The 18,059-nt window shown below is 48.0% G+C and overlaps 1 protein-coding gene across 1 annotated transcript; it reads left to right on the top strand.

The window, feature by feature from the left end:
* Window positions 1-16,135: 16,135 nt before the first annotated feature.
* Window positions 16,136-17,855, top strand: LOC148129494 (vang-like protein 2). Its single transcript, XM_087943705.1, has 2 exons — window positions 16,136-16,437; window positions 17,742-17,855. The coding sequence occupies exons 1-2, from the start codon at window positions 16,285-16,287 to the stop codon at window positions 17,853-17,855; spliced, it is 267 nt and encodes an 88-aa protein (XP_087799831.1). The 5' UTR covers window positions 16,136-16,284.
* The last annotated feature ends 204 nt before the right edge of the window (window positions 17,856-18,059 follow it).

Below are 18,059 nucleotides of genomic sequence, written 5' to 3'. Positions count from 1 at the left end.
GTTCCATTCACACAACATCCAGTCAAAGCTAGAAGGGGGAAAGAGTCATTATATGTCTGGAATGATATAGGGTCTCCTGCTTGAGCAGGGGGCTGGACTAGAAGACCTCCAAGGTCCCAATTCTCTTATTCTTATCCACATCCATTCGTCGGTGGAATGGCTTCTCTCCAAGAAGTTGTGTGTGTTCCATCAATGGAGGTTTTGAAGAAGAGATTAGACAGCCATTTGTCTGGAATGGCGTACGGTCTCCTGCTTGAGCCAAGGGGGGGTTAGACTAGAAGACCTCTGAGGTCCCTTCCAACCCTGTTGTTTGATTCTAACTCTCCTGTGGGGGAACTAGGCCATCATCTGAAACCATAGGGCAGCTCTGAGTGCCAGAACTGAGCACGGTTAATCTGGACTGAGGGTCTCGCTCATTTCACGGACTCATCGGTGTGTCCAGGGGGATCAGGTTGGGCTCAGGGGTGAATGAGGGGTTCAAATGAGCTTGCCATAGCCACGTTGTCTCGGCTTGAGAAAGCCACAAAACTTTCCTTTTTGCAAAGGATAATTGCAGCCAGATGGTTATAAACCCAAAGGTGGAAAGAATTCGCACGACCCACAATAGAGGGACTGGTGAAGGCGATGGAACTTGCTGGCTTCTTTGATCAGAGACAATATCCAATATCTACGTTTATTGCTGACTAGAAGTTTCTTATAGACTTCTAATGTTAAAACAGGAAAAAAAATGAACTTTTGATTTAATATGATTAGACAGAAATTGAGAGACGGGTTGTAACCGTGTAGCAAGCAACCAATTTATAATTGTACTTATAATTGCTATAAAGTAGATCAGAAGCTGTTTCTTTGCATTTTTTCTCTTTTCTAATTTTCTTTTCCTTTGTGGGTGCTCATCACTGGAGGTTTTTAAGAAGAGACTGGATGGTATAGAGATTTGTCTGGGATGGTATAGGATCTCTTTCCTGAGCAGGGGGCTGGACTAGAAGACCTCCAAGGTCCCTTCCAGCTCTATTCTATTCCTATTCTTATTTCTATTCTATTCTATTCTATTCTATTCTATTCTATTCTATTCTATTCTATTCTATTCTATTCTATTCCTATTCTATTCCTATTCTATTCTATTCTATTCTATTCCTATTCTATTCTATTCTATTCTGTTCCTATTCTATTCTGTATTCTATTCTGTATTCTATTCTATTCTATATTCTAGTCTATATTCTAGTCTATATTCTATATCTAGTCTATATTCTATTCTATTCTGTATTCTATTCTATTCTATTCTATTCTATTCTATTCTATTCTATTCTATTCCTATTCTATTCTATTCTATTCTATTCTATTCTATTCTATTCTATTCTATTCTATTCTATTCTATTCTATTCTATTCTGTATTCTATTCTATATTCTATTCTATTTTCTGTTCTATTCTATTCCTTGCACTCTTAGCTTCCTCTCCGATTTCTTTCCTCTGCTTTGCTTTTTCACTTTGCATTTGTTTTTAACCTTTTTTAAAAAACAAAAACAAATCTTTAATAAATAAAAAAAAAAAGCTTCAGAACTTTCTCCATGACTGCTTTGTTTATTTGTTTACCTCCCAGCTTTATTAATTGCTCTGGAAAATGCAGAATGCGTGTACCCTCCTGTGGCATTTTTGTCTTAATAACAGTGTTGCCCAGCTGTGGGTTTTGGATCCATTTCCTCCTTATGCCCACAGGCTAGCTTGGCTCGGGTTTTAGTTGGAATCGCACACACCCAGCAAGGAGAAGTGTCCCATTTCCTGGATAAGAGTGTCACATTTCTAAAGCTAAGCGCTGCCGCACACCTCTTGCACACCGCTTGCTCTCGAGTAAACCCCGTTTGAGGCTGCCCAGTCCAAACGGCTGGTTGCCTTCCATGCACAGGAGCGATTCCATTTGGAGGGATATCTCTCTCGGTTTGGGGGCATTGCGTCTCTCCATCCTGAGGCCCCGCGCGCGTGGGTACCGAATGGTGTGGCAGCCTGACTGTATGGCAATTGTCTCCACACAAATGCCATCTGCCTTTAGAGCATAACTCTCTCTCTCTCTCTCTTGTTTTATTTAATACCGTGGAGCTAAATTTGCTGTCCTAGTGGGCCTAATCCCGTTTGCAATTCTCTATCTTAGGGAAGGAAGGCGAAAGAAAGACCGGGAGGGAGGGATGGCACCAGAGAGGCAACATTTGGCAAGAGAGGAGGTGACATATTGTGGGTCCCACCGGGGACCTTGGCTGGCCTGGTCTTGTCAGGCAAAGCAGACGGCATTAACTCTCCAAGGACTGGCGGTGCCTCCCTCTTCCGGCCTTGAACCTCCTTTGAAATTCAAGAAGAGCAGCTGGGAGAAAAATCAGATGATTGCTACCCCTATCACCATCATTATTGATCTGGGTTTCGTATTAATAAATAATTTGCTTTTATCGGCGGCTATGAAAGATGACCGCCTTCCAATCACTCGTCCAGAATTTCAGTCAGTCTCCTGCCTGACTAGAGGGTTGGACTAGAAGACCTTGGCGGTTCCTTCCAACTCTGATAGTCTGTGTTGAGAGAGAGAGAGAGAGAGAGAGAGAGAGAAGAAAGAGAGAGAGAGGAAGAGAGAGAGAGAGGAAGAGAGAGGAAGAGAGAGAGGAAGAGAGGGGAGAGAGAGAGAGAGAGAGAGGAAGAGAGAGGGAGAGAGAGAGAGAGAGAGAGAGAGGGGGGGAAGAAAGAGAGAGAGAGGAAGAGAGAAAGAGAGAGAGAGAGAGAGAGGAAGAAAGAGAGAGAGAGAGGAAGAGAGAGAGAGAGAGAGAGAAGAGAGAGAGGAAGAGAGAGAGGGAGGAAGAGAGAGGAAGAGAGAGAGGAAGAGAGGGAGAGAGAGAGAGAGAGGAAGAGAGAGGGAGAGAGAGAGGGAGAGGAAGAGAGAGAGAGGGAAGAGAGAGAGAGAGGAAGAGAGAGAGAGGAAGAGAGAGGAAGAGAGGAAGAAAGAGAGAGAGAGAGGAAGAGAGAGAGAGAGAGAGGAAGAGAGAGAGAGCTTGGCTTCGCTTTCGTTCTGAATTTCGGAGAGGTTTAAAAACTGGAACAAGCATGGAAGTGCAAAAGCGGATCCAGCGATGGGATCAGGAAAGACACACATAATAAAAAGGAATAAAATAATAAAATGAAATGACAGTGGTGAGCAAACTTAGAAATGGCCGCAAAACAGGTCCTCCCCAAAGCTGGGTTCAAATGTAGCCATAAATCACTGGGTGGGGTGGTGGGGGGAGTTTGGCAGGCTCTGTCAGAGTGTGGCAAGGCCATCTAACATCTTCATTAATGAGTGGGGGCTGCAGGAGGGGAGGGGAGGAGGAGCTGGAGAATAAGCTGTCAAAACATCCCGTTGAGACATAAGAGGCCAAGTTGCAGCCTGGAACAAGAGGAGGAGGAGGAGGAGGAGGTTCGCCTGGATGAGTCCGTTGTTGAGACGCCCTTAACAGAATAAAAGAAGAACAGAGTTGGAAGGGAGCCCAAAGGTCATCTAGTCCAGCCCTCCCCCTGCTCAAGCTGGAGACCCCATACCACTTCAGACAAGTGGCTGTCCGGTCTGTCTCTTCATCACTTGAGACTTTCAGGAAGAGATTGGGAGTACCCTTTATCAGAAACGGTGTAGGAGGGTCTCCTGCCTGGGCAGGGGATTGGATTAGATGACCTCCAAGGTCCCTTCCAACTCCGTTCATCTCTGAAGATCTTCTTAAAAGCCTCCCACAACTTCTAGAGGCCCTGACGAATTGTTCTCACTATCAGGAAATTCCTCCTTAGTTCCAGGTTGCTTGATCAGTCTCCATCGTTTCTTGTCCCGCCCTCTGGTGCTTTGGTGGACCCCCTTTTCTTTGGGCCAGTAGCCCCTCAAATATTGGAACGCTGCTATTCTTCGTTAAGTTTTCACTTCCAGCCTTGGTTGGGGGGAGGCGGTGGGGGAGAACTGGGGATCTGGGGATCTGGACAAACCCAGAGATTAACAAGGCTGTTTTGCATCTCTGCTAAGAAGATTCCCACTGACTTGACCTGCTGGGGTTTTCCCTGTGCCGAAGAAAGCAAAAAAAGAGCATTAGTTTTCAAATGTAAATAGAGAGAGGCGGTTGGTTCCTTCAGGTGAGTGAGGCTTTAGAAAAGGATGTGTTGCCATGCAGTCAGGTCTTTTTAATGAGAATCTTTGGGACATCCACCATAATTGGAAATAATAATCTGAATACTCCTTGGATACAGAATGACAGAGTTGGAAGGGACCTAGGAGGGCATCTAGGGGAGAAGCGTGGTGGATCGCTCCAGAGGAACCACCCCGTCTCGTCTGCTCGCTTGGATGGGTTGGCTGGAGAGGCAGATTCAGGTTGGTCTCCGTCCAGGACGGGGGTCGGGGTAGGAGTGGGGTCTCTACCTTAAAACAGATTTTTTTAAAAAACCAGATAAAACAGAGTTGGAAGGGACCTTGTAGGCCATCTAGTCCAACCCCACACCCAAGCAGGAGACCCTACACCATTTCTGACCGATGGCAGTCCAGTCTCTTCTTGAAAGCCTCCAGTGATGAAGCTTCCACAACTACCAAAGGCAACTTCTGTTCCATGGGTTGATTGTCCTCACTGTCAGTAAATATCTCCTTATTTCCAGGTTGAAAAATCTCTCCTTGTTCAGTTTCCATCCATTCTTCCTTGTCTGGCCTTCAGGGGCTTTAGAGAATAGCTTGACCCCCTTCCTCCTCTCTGTGGCAGCCCCTCAAATACTGGAAGATGCTCTCCTGTCTCCCCTGGTCCTTCTCTTCCCTAGACTAGCCAGGTCCAGTTCCTGAAACCGTTCCCCAATCTTTGTTTCCAATGTAGGATGGATGAAAATTGGCCTATTAAGGCAACGGGAAGTAGCCACCCTCTTCTAGTCTGGATTTCATCATGGGGTTATCAGGTTAACAGAGTTGGAAGGGACCTTGTAGGCCATCTAGTCCAACCCCACACCCAAGCAGGAGACCCTACACCATTTCTGACAAATGGGCAGCCCAGCCTCTTCTTGAAAGCCTCCAGGGATGAAGCTTCCACAACTTCTGAAGGCAACTTCTGTTCCATGGGTTGATTGTCCTCCCTGTCAGAAAATTCCTCCTTATTTCCAGGTTGAAAAATCTCTCCTTGTTCAGTTTCCATCCATTATTCCTTGTCTGGCCTTCGGGTGCCTTGGAAAATGGCTTGACCCCCTCTTCCTCTCCGGACAGCCCGAGACCTAGACCGAAGAAGGGGTCGCCTTGCTCCAGAGGGAGCCCTCCATCCCAGACCTTCCTTCCTATGGGATTATTTCCCATTTATTGTCCTCCCGCTTCTGCCCCGCGCGTGGGCGCCGCCGGGGCTCTTTCGGGGAGGGGGCGCCGCCCGTGTCCTCCCCCGCCCCACCCCTCCAGCCCCGGACCGGCTCTCGTCTCCCCACACTCGCCCGCGGGTGGGTAGGTGGGAGTATCCCTGCGCGACCCCCGCCAGACGGCCGCTCGGCTCCGGCTCGCCGCAATCTGTTGCTGCCGCTGGGCCGCGGTCGGGGGTGTGTGTGTGTGGGGGAGGGGTCCCCCCGGTCTCTCCCGGCCTCGGGGCGCTTTGTTCCCGCCGCAGCCCCGGAGCGGGAGCGGCTCCCCCCGCCAGGCGCCCTAATTGAGCCGGGCTAATTATGCGGGGTCTTCTCCTCTCCGGCGGCCGCGGGGTCTCCATCTGTCCCGCCGCCTTTGTGTCCGCCCATCTGTCGACCGCCGGCCCGGGGCTCCTTCAGCCCCCGCCCCCAAAGGGGTCTCCTCCTCCTCCTCTTCCTCCTCCGGCCCTCTGCTCGGCTTCCTCTCCAGGGAACCCGCCGGCCGCCCCTCTCGCCCGGCAGCTCCAGCGGCCTGGGAAGCCAAAGGGGGCGAGGGGGGTCGGGGCACCCCGAAGTCCTCGGCAGGCAGGAAACCCGGCGGCTTTGCCAAACGGACGCCCAGCCCCGACTTTCTCTCGGATTACACGTGTATACACTGCACTACACCACACACACACACACACACACACACACACACACACGGGTGGGGGGAGAGAGGGGAGAGAGAAGGAGGGAGGGAGGGAGGATGCTGAAGGAAAGTGGTTCAGGCTGAATTGAATTAATAACATTTTATTTTATTATTTTATTTTATTACTTTACTTTACCTCACTTCACTTCACCTCATTTTACTTTTCTTTGCTTCACCTCACTTTACCTCACTTCACTTCACCTGACTACTTTTTTACTTTACCTCACCTCACCTTACTTCACTTCACTTCACCTCACTTAATTTTATTTCACCTCACTTTACTTCACCTCATTTTACTTTACCTCACTTCACTTTACTTTACCTCCACCTCACTTTACTTTACCTCAATTCACTTTACTTTACCTCACTTCACCTCACTTTACCTCACTTCACCTCACTTTACCTTTACCTCAATTCACTTTACCTCAATTCACTTTACTTTACCTCAATTCACTTTACTTTACTGAATGCTTTATTATACTTTATTTTGATTGGACCATCATTTGTCTGAAAGGGTGTAGGCTAGGGTTCCCTGCTTGAACAGGGGGTTGGACTAGAAGACCTCCAAGGCCCCTCCCAACCGTTATACTGTTTCTATTGTGGTTTCTGCAGAGTGGATGACTGCTTAGCAACAATTAACCAATGGAGGTTTTTAAGAAGAGAACTGGACAAACACTTGTCTGGAATGGAATAGGGTCTCCAGCTTGTGCAGGGAGTTGGAGTAGATGACCTCCAAAGTCCCTTCAAATTCTTTTATTCTGTTATTTTGGCCAAGAGTGATTAGACACACAGGGTATTTTTGTCTTCTCCATAAGGTGTCTCCTGAACGCCTGGCAGGGTGGGTTTGTGCCACTGTTTCTCAACTTTAGCTGTTTTAAGAGGAGTGGATTTCAATTCCCAGAATTCCCCAGCCAGCATTCTGGGAAGTTAAGTCCCCACGTCTTAAAATGGCTGAACAACTCTGGTTTATTCCCCTCCTCACTGGGGCGATTCTTCTTCCAGCAGGAGGTCAAGATTGTCGGAGTCAAAGGGTTCCCTCCAAGGGAGGCAGGAACTGAACAATTTTAAATCTTAATCAGCAAATAGTAAATTTAAGCAGGCAGGATGGCAACCCTTTCACCACCAAAGCAGCAGCCTGGGTCATTTTGGCTTACAGCTGGGCTTCCTTCCTTCCTTCCTTCCTTCCTTCCTTCCTTCCTTCTTTTTTTATTATCCTCCCTTCTTTCCCTCTTTCTTTCTTTTTACTCTCCTTTTTTCTTTCCTTCCTCTCTTCCTCCCTCCCTTCTTCCTTCTTTCCTCTCTTGCTTTTCTTTACTCGCCTTCTGCCTTTCCTCTCCTTCTTTTCTTCCTTCCCTTTTCCTCCCTTTGTTCTCTCTCTCTCTCTCTCTCTCTCTCTCCTCTCTCTCTCTCTCTCTCTCTCTCTCTCCCTCCCTCCCTCTCTCTCCCTCTCTCTCTCTCTCCCCTTCCTTCCTTCCTTCCTTCAGTGGCCGGTCTGCAAAGCCAGCATTCAACAAAAATGCCTGCTGGATTATCCTTTCTCCTCCTCCTCCTCCAGCCGCCCCCATATGTTCCCCCTCAGGGCAAAGGGGAGGGCAGCTGCTGCTTTCTCTCCACCCCACTTTCCTTTTGCCTCCAGGGAGGCAGCTGAGTTCAAAGGGGGGGGGGAGAGAAGGGGCTGCACCTTGGCCAGTTTCATACAACCACAAATGCCCAACTAGCATCCTTGGGCAGCTTCTCGAAAGCATCCCGGTGAAGAACCTGGTTTGTTTTGCATTGGGCAAACGGAGGGGGGGGGGGAGTGTAATTTGCAAACAGTTAAGAGCTTATTTCACCCCTAAAAGTACCATAATGCCACCCTTAGTCTGCTGTGCCATGCCTAGTGTGGTCTAATGGAAGTCTGGCATCTCTGTTAAACCTGGGTTAAAAGGCTGTATTTATTATTATTTATCAATCAAATTTGTGTCTGCATCCCATGTTCTACCTAAGCCAGCCTTTCTCAAACAGGCCTGGGGCTCTTCCGCACTGGGGCAGGAGGGTAGATCCATGGGACCCCCCAACGAAGCCTCTCGGATTATCTATCCACACAAACCACCTTTGACCAGGATCAGATATCAGCAGTACAGGTCGTCCTCCACTTAGAACATTTAGTGTCCTTTCCAAGTTACAGCAGCACTAAAAAGGACCAGTTTTAACACTTAGTGACTGTTTCAGCATCCCTACGGTCAAAAATTCGGACGCTTGGCAACTGGCTCATAATTCTGACGGTCGTAACGTCCCAGGGTCACATGATACCCTGATAAGAAAAATCAGTGGCTCAAGGGAGGTACTAGTACCACTCTATGAAGCCTTAGTAAGGCCACACCTAGAGTCCTGCATCCAGTTTGGGTCACCACACTATAAAAAAGAGATTGAGACTCCGGAAAGAGTGCAGAGAAGAGCAACCAGGATGATGAGGGGACTGGAGGCTGAAACATGCGATGAATGGTTGCAGGAACTGGGCCTGGCTAGTCTAGGGAAGAGAAGGACCAGGGGAGACAGGAGAGCAGCCTTCCAGTATTTGAGGGGCTGCCAGAGAGAGGAGGGGGGTCAATTTATTCTCCGAAGCACCCAAAGTCCAGACAAGGAATACTGGATGGAAACTGAACAAGGAGAGATTCAACCTGGAAATAAGGAGAAACTTTCTGACAGGGAGAACAATCAACCCATGGAACAGAAGTTGCCTTCAGAAGTTGTGGGAGCTTCATCAATGGAGGCTTTCAAGAAGAGACTGGACTGCCACTTGTCAGAAATGGTGTTGGGTCTCCTGCTTGGGTGGGTGGGTGAGGGGTTGGACTAGATGACCTTCCAACTCTGTTAGCCTGTTATCTGCCAGAGCCGCTTAACAACCATGTTACTAACTTTACTGCAGTTATTCATTTAACAATTGTCTTGCTTACCAATGGAAATTTTAGGCTCCATTGTGGTCGTAAGTTCAAGGATTAACTGTGCCCCAAACAGGACTGTGGGAATCAGGGCTCGGGGTAAGAACCGAGCCGCCATCCCAGGGACAGAAGAAAACGAGGTTTGCCAGCCATCTGGGGTGAGGCTGCCAGTGATCTCCCCCCCTCCAGCCTCCAGGGATTGTCCTTCCTCTCCTCTGGAGACCCCACAGGTGGTGAACACAAGCCTTGTTTACTTTCCAGAGTAGCCAGGTAACTTTTGCTGAAAGTTGCATCATGGCCAGGTGTGGTTGGGGGTGGGTGAGTGGGGTGGGTGGGTACAGAGCGGGCATTGTGACTGTATTTCTCGAATTGCCTTCCCCTTGTGGAAATGAAAATTGGAACAAACCTGTTGGGGATCGCAGTTATTCAGCCTTTGGAACCGTATTTGGGTGATGAATAGTGAAACTTGTTCAGGTTATATATATCACTTCTTCAAAAAAAAAAAAAAAAAAACCAGCACACAGAGCATCGCCGTCAGCTGCTGACTTCATGAAGATGCGAGAAACAAGAGCAACTGAACAATTTCACAGCTGTGACTCAGGAAAAAATGAATCCAGACTTTGCACTGAATTGGAAAGAAATCGGTTTCACTCGGAGTGCTTATGATTCTATCCCTTTAGATGAATTTTTGTAAAAACTTGGGCAGTTTTTAATCCAAAAAGAAGCATGAAATATTCAATTTTAACTGCCCAGTGCACGAAAGCCCATCTATTTTCTTTAGGGTTTGTTTCTTGGCTATGAAACAAGCAACTTTTTTTAAGACAAAGAGAAGTAATATGATTTAAATCCTTATTTTCAGAGGCGGTACTGAAAAAGAAGAAGGAAAAACAAAGTGGCGGAAAACTAACCATCCATCCAGCTTATATTAGAATGTCTTCTGATGATGGATTTCTTCCCCAGGGATTTTAACAGAAAGCATACAAGTTCACAATAAATAACTGATGCTCTCAATTAGGTGAACAGATTATAAACAGAGAAACATAAAAGATAAAGTGGTTCCCCAAATTCAGTTCAGCATAAATAAATATAGCTTGATGCAGAAAATTCTGCTTTTTCAGTGGCTGCGCTTCCCTTAAAATTGGGGAGCCCTCTCCCTATATTTAATAATTTAGAATAACAAAATAACAACAGTTGGAAGGGACCTCCAAAGTCTTATGGTTTTGCTCGATCAGGACAGCCCATATCTTTACAACCTCTTCTTATAAACCTCCAGTAAATTTGATTTAATCTCATGTTTTATCTTGTTATTTTACTTGGTTGTAAGCTGCCTTAATTCTTGGTGAGATGGGCAGCATATACATTATGAGAATATATGTATGTATGTATGTATGTATGTATGTATGTATGTATATAAATCTTTCAATGTTTTTTCTCGCCCAAAACATTCCACAAAGACAGAAGCAATTCTAATTTCTTTTTTTCCAAAAGCAAAAAAGGAAATGAAAGGTTTTCCTCAGTGCCTGTCCTTCCCCACAACAATGGCACTTCGTCTGAAAGGTTTTATTTCCTTTCCTTTTTCCGTCCTAAATAGCAGAAGGCCTTGACAGGTTGCAAGAATGGGATTTGCAGCCTTTTGTAAAGAAAATTGTTGACTTTTTGCCTCCCCGCCCTCCCTTCCCAGCCTATAATTCTTGCTGCCACTGCTAATTATCCAAGCAGAGCCAGCGGGGATGAAGGGAATTCTCCCTGGAGTCCCCAGTACCAGGTCACAGAATTATGTGAAATGGCAGGAGGAAGAGATGGAGGGAAAAGCATGCAAAAAGCGGGTGAAATTAGATTGTGTGTCTTTGCGAAGGAGAGGGAGATGTAAATATAGCTCCTTGCTAGTTGCACTTTACACAACCTTGCAACTGATCCCAGGAAAGGGAGACAACCTGCAGTCCAGAAAATGGAGTTGTTGGACTTTTGGAGGAAAAAAAAAAAAAACCAGAGCAAATTCGCCAAAAGAAAGGATTTGCAGCAGACTAAAAATGAAATTGCAATCATCGCTGTGCTAATCCATTGTGTGTGTGTGTGTGGGGGGGGATTATAAAAATCTGATTTATTTTTTTGTTTTTTTTTACTGGGATCAACTAAAGTAGCACAACAGGATGTGCCAACTCTGCAGCCCCCGAGAAATCGCTTGGAGAATTGGGAAGATCAAAAATTAAAAACTTGGCTCGGTTCGCACAACCAAGGATGATCTCAAACTGGGTTCTCGAAACACAACTGTGGTTGAACCTGCTGCGCTGAAAAAACATAAACTCTCTTCTATTGGTGATCCTTGACTTACGAAGACAACTGAGCCCTAAATGTCTATTGCTAAGAGACAATTGTTAAGTGGATGTTAACCCATTTTAGGACCTTTCTTGCCACCGTTGATAAGTGAGTTGTTAAATTAGTCATGCAGTTATTAAGCGAATCTGGCTTCCTTGTTGACTTCGCTTGTCAGAAGGTTGCAAAAGGGGATCACGTGACCCTCCCAAGGACTCTACAATGGTCATAACTATGAACCAGTTGGCAAGCATCTGAATTTGGATCACGTGACCTTGAGGAGGCTATGATAGTTGTAAATGTGGTCATAAGATACTTTCTTCAGTGCTGTTGTGACTTCAAATGCCACTAAATGAATGGTTGTAAGAGAAGGAGTACCCTGTTTTCCCGAAAATACAACCTATCCCGAAATGAAGTCCTAGCTTGATTTTTACACGTGTGCCCAATATAAACCCTACCCCCCAAATAAGCCCTAATTAAGATCCCGCCCACTCAGGAGTGGACGGCTATAAATTAAGCTGGGGTGTGGGTGGGGGGATGGAGCTGCCCTACTACTTATCTTTGGGCAGTTGTAGCCAGGCCTCGCCCCCCAACACCTGCCTTGCCAGCCCATCTCTTCTGCAGCCGGCAAGGCTGGCAAGGCTTTCTTGAAGGCCTCTGTAGCGGATAACAAAGCTCCGGATCGATCCAGAGCTCCATTATTGGCTGCAGAGGCCTTCAGGAAAGCCTTGCCGGCCACAGAAGAAGTTCCTGAAGGCCTCTGACAGATAAAAGGAGGCCGGCGCACAAGTGAGGTTAGTCAGTGGAAGAACATCCCCCGAAAATAAGACCTGGTGCCTTTTTTTGGTGGCAAAAAAATATAAGACAGGGTCTTATTTTTGGGGAAAACACAGTACCTGTATTCAGAATGGAGGAATTCCAAAGAAAGAGACAGAATTGTTTTTAAGTGGTTTGGAAGATACATAATTTGGTAGAGAGCAGCAAAGACCTTCAAGTCTCTCAAGGGATCAGGGGGTTGGACTAGAAGACCTCCATGGTCCCTTCCAATCCTATTAGTCTATAATCTAAGAGTCTAACTTTGTTCGTGATGAGTGAATTTGATGGAATTGGGTATCTCCACTTCTAGAGAAAGTCGAATCTCACAGGGTCCACCTACTCTCCAAGGCACCTGAGGTCAGGAGAAGAAGTAACGGATGGAAACCGATCAAAGACAGATCCTACCTAGAAGTCAGGAGAAATTTCTTGACAATTAATCAGTGGAACAGCTTCCATCCCTGGAGGCTTTCAAGGACAGATTAAATAACCATTTCCAGAATGGTCCACGGTCTCCTGCTTGACCAGGTGGTTGGACTAGAAGACCACCAAGATCCCTTCCAACTCTGTTATTCTATTCGGTGTGTTGCTGTGGCCAAAACTCCCTTTAGATTCCCACAACATCCAGAAGCACACTCTAACCCTGCAGACTGGGTCCTTACTACTCGAAGGTAACCAGCTTGCTTGTAGCTCAGGATAGTTGGTGAAGTTAGCCCGGAAGGACCAATTTGCCCCCCTTTTTCAAGATGCCAACCTAAGGTACCTGCAGAGCCATCTCTTGATGCCGAGGGGTAGCATCTGGTCGGTGACTGTGTGAAGGAGGCAGGGAGGCCAAATGGCTTCTCCCCCGGGACTCTCCCAGCAGCTGGTCTCAAGTTAAAGGCAGCTCCCCGAGGAAGCTAAGACAAGCAGACATGGGCCAAGACTCCTCAGCAAGTGAGATTCCCTCAGAAATATCAGGAAGGCCCAAATTCTTGCAAAATTGTGCTCCTTCCAGCTGTTGAGCGAAAGGGGTTTGGAGAAGAGGTGGTGTGAAGTCAGAGTCAAGCAGTCGGTGGACATTCTCCGTCATCCAGGTCCTGGTTGTCCCAAAGGGGCTTTTTTTTTCAGGAGGCAACTGGACTTTCTGGTTTTTTTTCTTTGAAGATGTTTCGCTTCTCATCCAAGAAGCTTCTTCAGCTCTGACTGGATGGTGGGGAATGGATTTATATCCCTTGCAGACAGCTTGTCATCCTTTGAAAGCATCTGGATGATGGCTGAGAATCTCTACGGACTTTGAGCTATACAATTTGGGATGGACACCCTTGGAATGGCGTGGGAGTAAGAAAGGATTTCCAGAGGGAAAAAATTGCAGACTACAGGAACCATTTGCACCACTCAGGTGACCCTGAGGACACGGATAAACCTCCAAGTGGCCTCAGGGACTCTGAAAAAAGCACCTTTCGGATAAGAATCAAGTAGTTTTCCCACCATCTCCTCACTCCTCCAAAACCGCTGGTTTTCAACCTTGGCCACTTGAACAGGCATGGACTTTTTCTAGGAGTTGAAGTCCACACGGCTTCAAGCGGCCGAGGTTGAAAATAAATTGGCAGTCACGGAAGCTGGGTCTATCCATCGTTAAGTCAAGTGTGGTCAACTAAGGAGCGGTTGGGTTGGGTTCACGCTTCAAAATTATAAATGACCACGGAATGATTAGGCCTGAACTGGAGAAGGTCTACGATGGCTCAGCATGATTTCGGTGGTCAGCCAAGAAGACAACAGCTTGTCCATCAGTGAAGAAGATCCGGGGGTGGGATGCAAATATATTTTACTACACGTTCTGTAGGCGTGGCCAGGTGGGCGTGGCCATGTGACTGGGTGGGTGTGGCTTCTTCATCTTCGACTTTTTTTTTTTTGGCAGCACCTGCCTTCCACAGTTTTGGCCTCCTGGGCCTCAGGGAAGCATCCTGGGAGCAAAAATGCCCCCTCGGAGGCTTCCCTGAGGCCCAGGAGGCCAAAAACGGAGTGTGGGGGGTCCCATGCAGAACCCCCCACATGCCCCTTTTTGCCTCCTGCTTCAAAGAGGCCCCCTGTGCGAAGCAGTAAGACAGCGAGGGGGATCCTGACGCAACTGATCGTTGGGAGGGAAAAAACACCTTAAGGAGTGAGTGACCAGGTGGGGGAGAATGCAGTCAGCGAGGTTGGGCATGCGTGATAAGGACTGACTGGGCAGGGAGGGGAGGGGAAGGCACAGAGGGGGCGAGGCCAGCCAGGGGCACCCTTTGCCGGTTCTCTGAACTGCGCAGAATTGTAACCACCGGTTCTATAGAACCGGCCCGAACCAGTAGAATCCCACCTCTGAGACCTACATCACAGGGAAAGCTGTGGTTTCACTCAAAGGTTGGACAACCTTGTCTCTCAAATCGTATATAAGAGTTCTGCTTAAGCAAGGGGTTGCACTAGGAGACCTCTAAAACAGGGGTCTCCAACGTTGCCAACTTTAAGACTTCAAGTGGACGTCAAGTCTTTGCTGGCTGGGAATTCTGGGAGTGAAGTCACAAGTCAACCTGGCCACTTTAAGACTCAAGTGGACTTCAAGTCCTTTTAAGCTGGCTGGGGCTGGGGAATTCTGGGAGTCGAAGTCCACAAGTCAACCTTGGCCACTTTAAGACTTAGTGACTCTCTTCTGTGGAAGTGGTCCCTTGGCCACTTTTGCTGGCTGAATTCTGGAAGTCTTTGGCCATTAAGACTGCTTTGCTGGCTGGGGAATTCTGGGAGTCAAGTCTGGGACTTCAAGTGGACTTCAATCTTGCTGGCTGGGAATTCTGAGTAAGTCCACAAGTCAACCTTGCCCTTAAGACTTCAAGGGACTTCAAGTCTTTGCTGGCTGGGAATTCTGTCGAAGTCCACAAGTCTTAAAGTGGCCAACGTTGGAGACCCCTGCTCTAAAACCCCTATTATTCTGTTCCTCCCCCTCTTCTCTGGTCTCAAGGAGTGAAGGTCTTCTCTACATCTCTCCAGCTTTCTGTCTGAGGAAAGACACAGAGAAATAATTCCTTCCGCAGGGGAAACCGAGATAAATGAACTCAGGGATGAAAAAAAGGATGTGTAACACAAATCACCACGGCCTCCATCCTCTGCTTACCTCTGGTTTCAATTTAGCTCTCAAGCCCTAACCAAACGAATGAAGAAAATTATAAGCTTTATGGGAATAAGTAGGAGGACAGAAGCCTCTTCCCACCTTCCTTCCGCTTGGGTCATTTAGCTCAGCCTGGCCTTCGACCCGCTTTTGGGCAACTGCCCACCGCAGCGCCCCAAAAGCTGGAAACGCCAAGCCAGCCCTAGAAGCCCTTGTGGTCGGCCACCCTCCGATGCTGAATGAGGATGGGGCCACCACCTTCCATGAAGTGCTCCTCCTTCCGAAGGAGGTCTGTGAGGGAGTGAGAAGCCAACCCAAATCTGCTTTGGGGACTGTTCCAGGCCTGGCCCCTTTTCAGCCTCATCCTCTCCTCCCGTGTTGTGGGGCTTCCAGACGGGGACAGAAGCTACCGAGGGGTCCGTGGGGAGGCCTCTTGGCCTTCACCGAGTGCAGGCAGCAGCTGCTGCTGCTTCAGCCATCTTTGCCAGCGACTGGATCCAAGAGAAGGAGGGAACGGCGAGAAGGACGAGGCTGTCGCTCCAAAGGAAGGGAACCTCGGTCTCTTCCCCCCAAAGTCACCGTATCTGGGGAGATTGCAGGAATTGCCGTTCTCTGTCCAGTGGAGAGTGATGGAGAAGGGTTGAAGAAGAGGTCCAGGAGCAACAGAATAATAGAACACCAGAGGTGGAAGGGGACTCGGAGGCCATCCAGCCCAACCCTCTGCTAAAGCAGGAGACCCTAGACCACTCCATGTCCAATCTCTTCTTCAAAACCTCCAGTAGAGGAGCACCAACATCTTCTGAAGGCAAGTCTTCTGAAGACCTAACCCTAACTTAGATAGACTGAAGACTCCAAGACCGTAAGCCTGAGGGACTCTACTGCAACCTCAAGATGGCCTCCTGAAGGTAGGATGGTAGAGTAGCAACACTCCAACTGATCCTACAAGCCAGTTTTGGGAACAGGATCTCACAGCTGGAGACTTGGGAACGTGGTCCCTGAAGGTCCATGCAGGCTGGTGGTGGCCGTGGAAGAGGCCTTCACCCACATCAAACGGCTCCAGGAGGAGGACCAGAAGAACCCCCGGGAGATCATGGACCCCCGGGAGGCCGCCCAGGCCATCTTCGCCTCCATGGCCCGGGCCATGCAGAAGTACCTGCGCACCACCAAGCAGCAGCCGTACCACACGATGGAGAGCATCCTTCAGCACCTGGAGTTCTGCATCACCCACGACATGACGCCCAAGGTAGCCGGAGGTGGAGGGGGGAGGCAGGGAGGGAGGGGGGACCAGGACTGCAGGGAGCAGCTGGGGGTTTCCATCACAGGTCCCCCTGCTCTGGGTTGAACTACTCTGTAGAAAGGAGGCCAGCTTAGCAGGTAGGCCAGACAGGAAACTGGCCCAGGTCAGCTGATTCTACCTTATTATAAGGTGACATTAACATAATCTTTCAAGTCCAAAAGGACAAAACTCCCACTGAGAAGTGAGGAGGGGGTCAAGCTATTCTTTAAAGCACCTGAAGGCGAGATAAGGATTAATGGATGGAAACGGAACAAGGAGAGATTTTTCAACCTGGAAATAAGGAGGAATTTTCTGACAGGGAAAACAATCAACCAGGGGAACAGAAGTTGCTTTCAGAAGTTGTGGAAGCTTCATCCCTGGAGGCTTTCAAGAAGAGACTGGACTGCCATCTGTCAGAAATGGTGGAGGGTCTCCTGCTTGGGGTGGGGGGGAAGGGTTGGATTAGATGACCTCCTACAAGGTCCCTTTCGGTTAATCTGTTAATCTAGTCCCACTCCCTGCCCAAGCAGGACACCTTATTTAACACGGGTGGACTTCAACTCCCAGAATTCTCCACTCAGCCCGCTTTAAGATATATAAAGTTCAACTCCCAGAATTCCCAAGCCAACATTTTTGGGATCTTGACTTGCTCATCCATCGGGCTGGGGGTTGGACCAGATGACCTACAGGGTCCCTTCCAACTCCATTAATGTTATTCAGATTCTTGGATGACCACTGCCACCCAATTACCCTGCCCCGAGGTCTCGGTTGGCGCCAAACCATAAACCCAACTGTACATATCTCCAAGAGGTGGAGGAGGGGGCAGAGCACAGTAGCTCTCATCCTGTTTGTGGTTTAGCCCGGGGGAGATAGGCAACCTATGATGGTTTGCTCAAGGAATCAAGCCAACCAATCAAGGCAACCATGATACCCTGTCAACCCTCTCCAGGTCTCACAGAGATGTCGCAGGATGATCTTGCCACGCTGACCTTGTTGGCTCCGGCTGCAGAAGGATGTCAATAAGCCAGCTTTCTAACATTCTCACAATCTGATATACAGAAAACTACAGGTGGTTCTCCACTTGTGACCGACAGTACAGAGTTGCAACATACATCCCGAGATGCGTACGACCCATTTTGGAAATTCCGATGGGGCTGTCTCACCCCCTGCGACCACATGATTGCATTTTGGGGTGCTTGATGCTACTGATCCATATTTATGGCTGTTTGTAGCATCCATACTACATGTTCGTGTTTTGTATTTTTTTGCAGGAAACCGACCTTTATTCTGATTTCTGGGGGGTGAAAAAAGTCCATTGGCTAAAACGGATTCGCTTAACAACTGCCACAAAGCAGGCTGCAAAACCAGGCGGGGCCATCTGGTGATCTACTTAATGGCAGGCACGACTTACCGCTGTAACTCCAGCCTCAGTGACGGTTGTTAGTCTAGAAATACCTGACTCAACCTCAAAATCCGGAGCCCGATCCCTTTTCAATTTCATTGTAACACACGTGGTGCATTGACAATAAACGTTATGATGGATGGATTCCAAACACAAGAGTCATCTAGCAATCTAAAATAATTCGGTC

The sequence above is a fragment of the Notechis scutatus genome, chromosome 14 (assembly GCF_049901735.1).
Source record: "Notechis scutatus isolate UNSWTSFEM ecotype Mainland chromosome 14, rNotScu1.2, whole genome shotgun sequence".
Lineage (NCBI taxonomy): Eukaryota > Metazoa > Chordata > Lepidosauria > Squamata > Elapidae > Notechis > Notechis scutatus.
The sequence above is the reverse complement of the archived record's forward strand: the minus strand, read 5'-3'. Positions and strand labels throughout refer to the sequence as shown.

Bases quoted from the DNA above. Each gene is read 5' to 3' on its own strand.
- LOC148129494 (XM_087943705.1), top strand. From the start codon at position 16,285: ATGGACCCCCGGGAGGCCGCCCAGGCCATCTTCGCCTCCATGGCCCGG. The intron at 16,438-17,741 runs GTAGCCGGAGGT...ATTTTTTTGCAG, and splicing joins CCCACGACATGACGCCCAAG to GAAACCGACCTTTATTCTGA.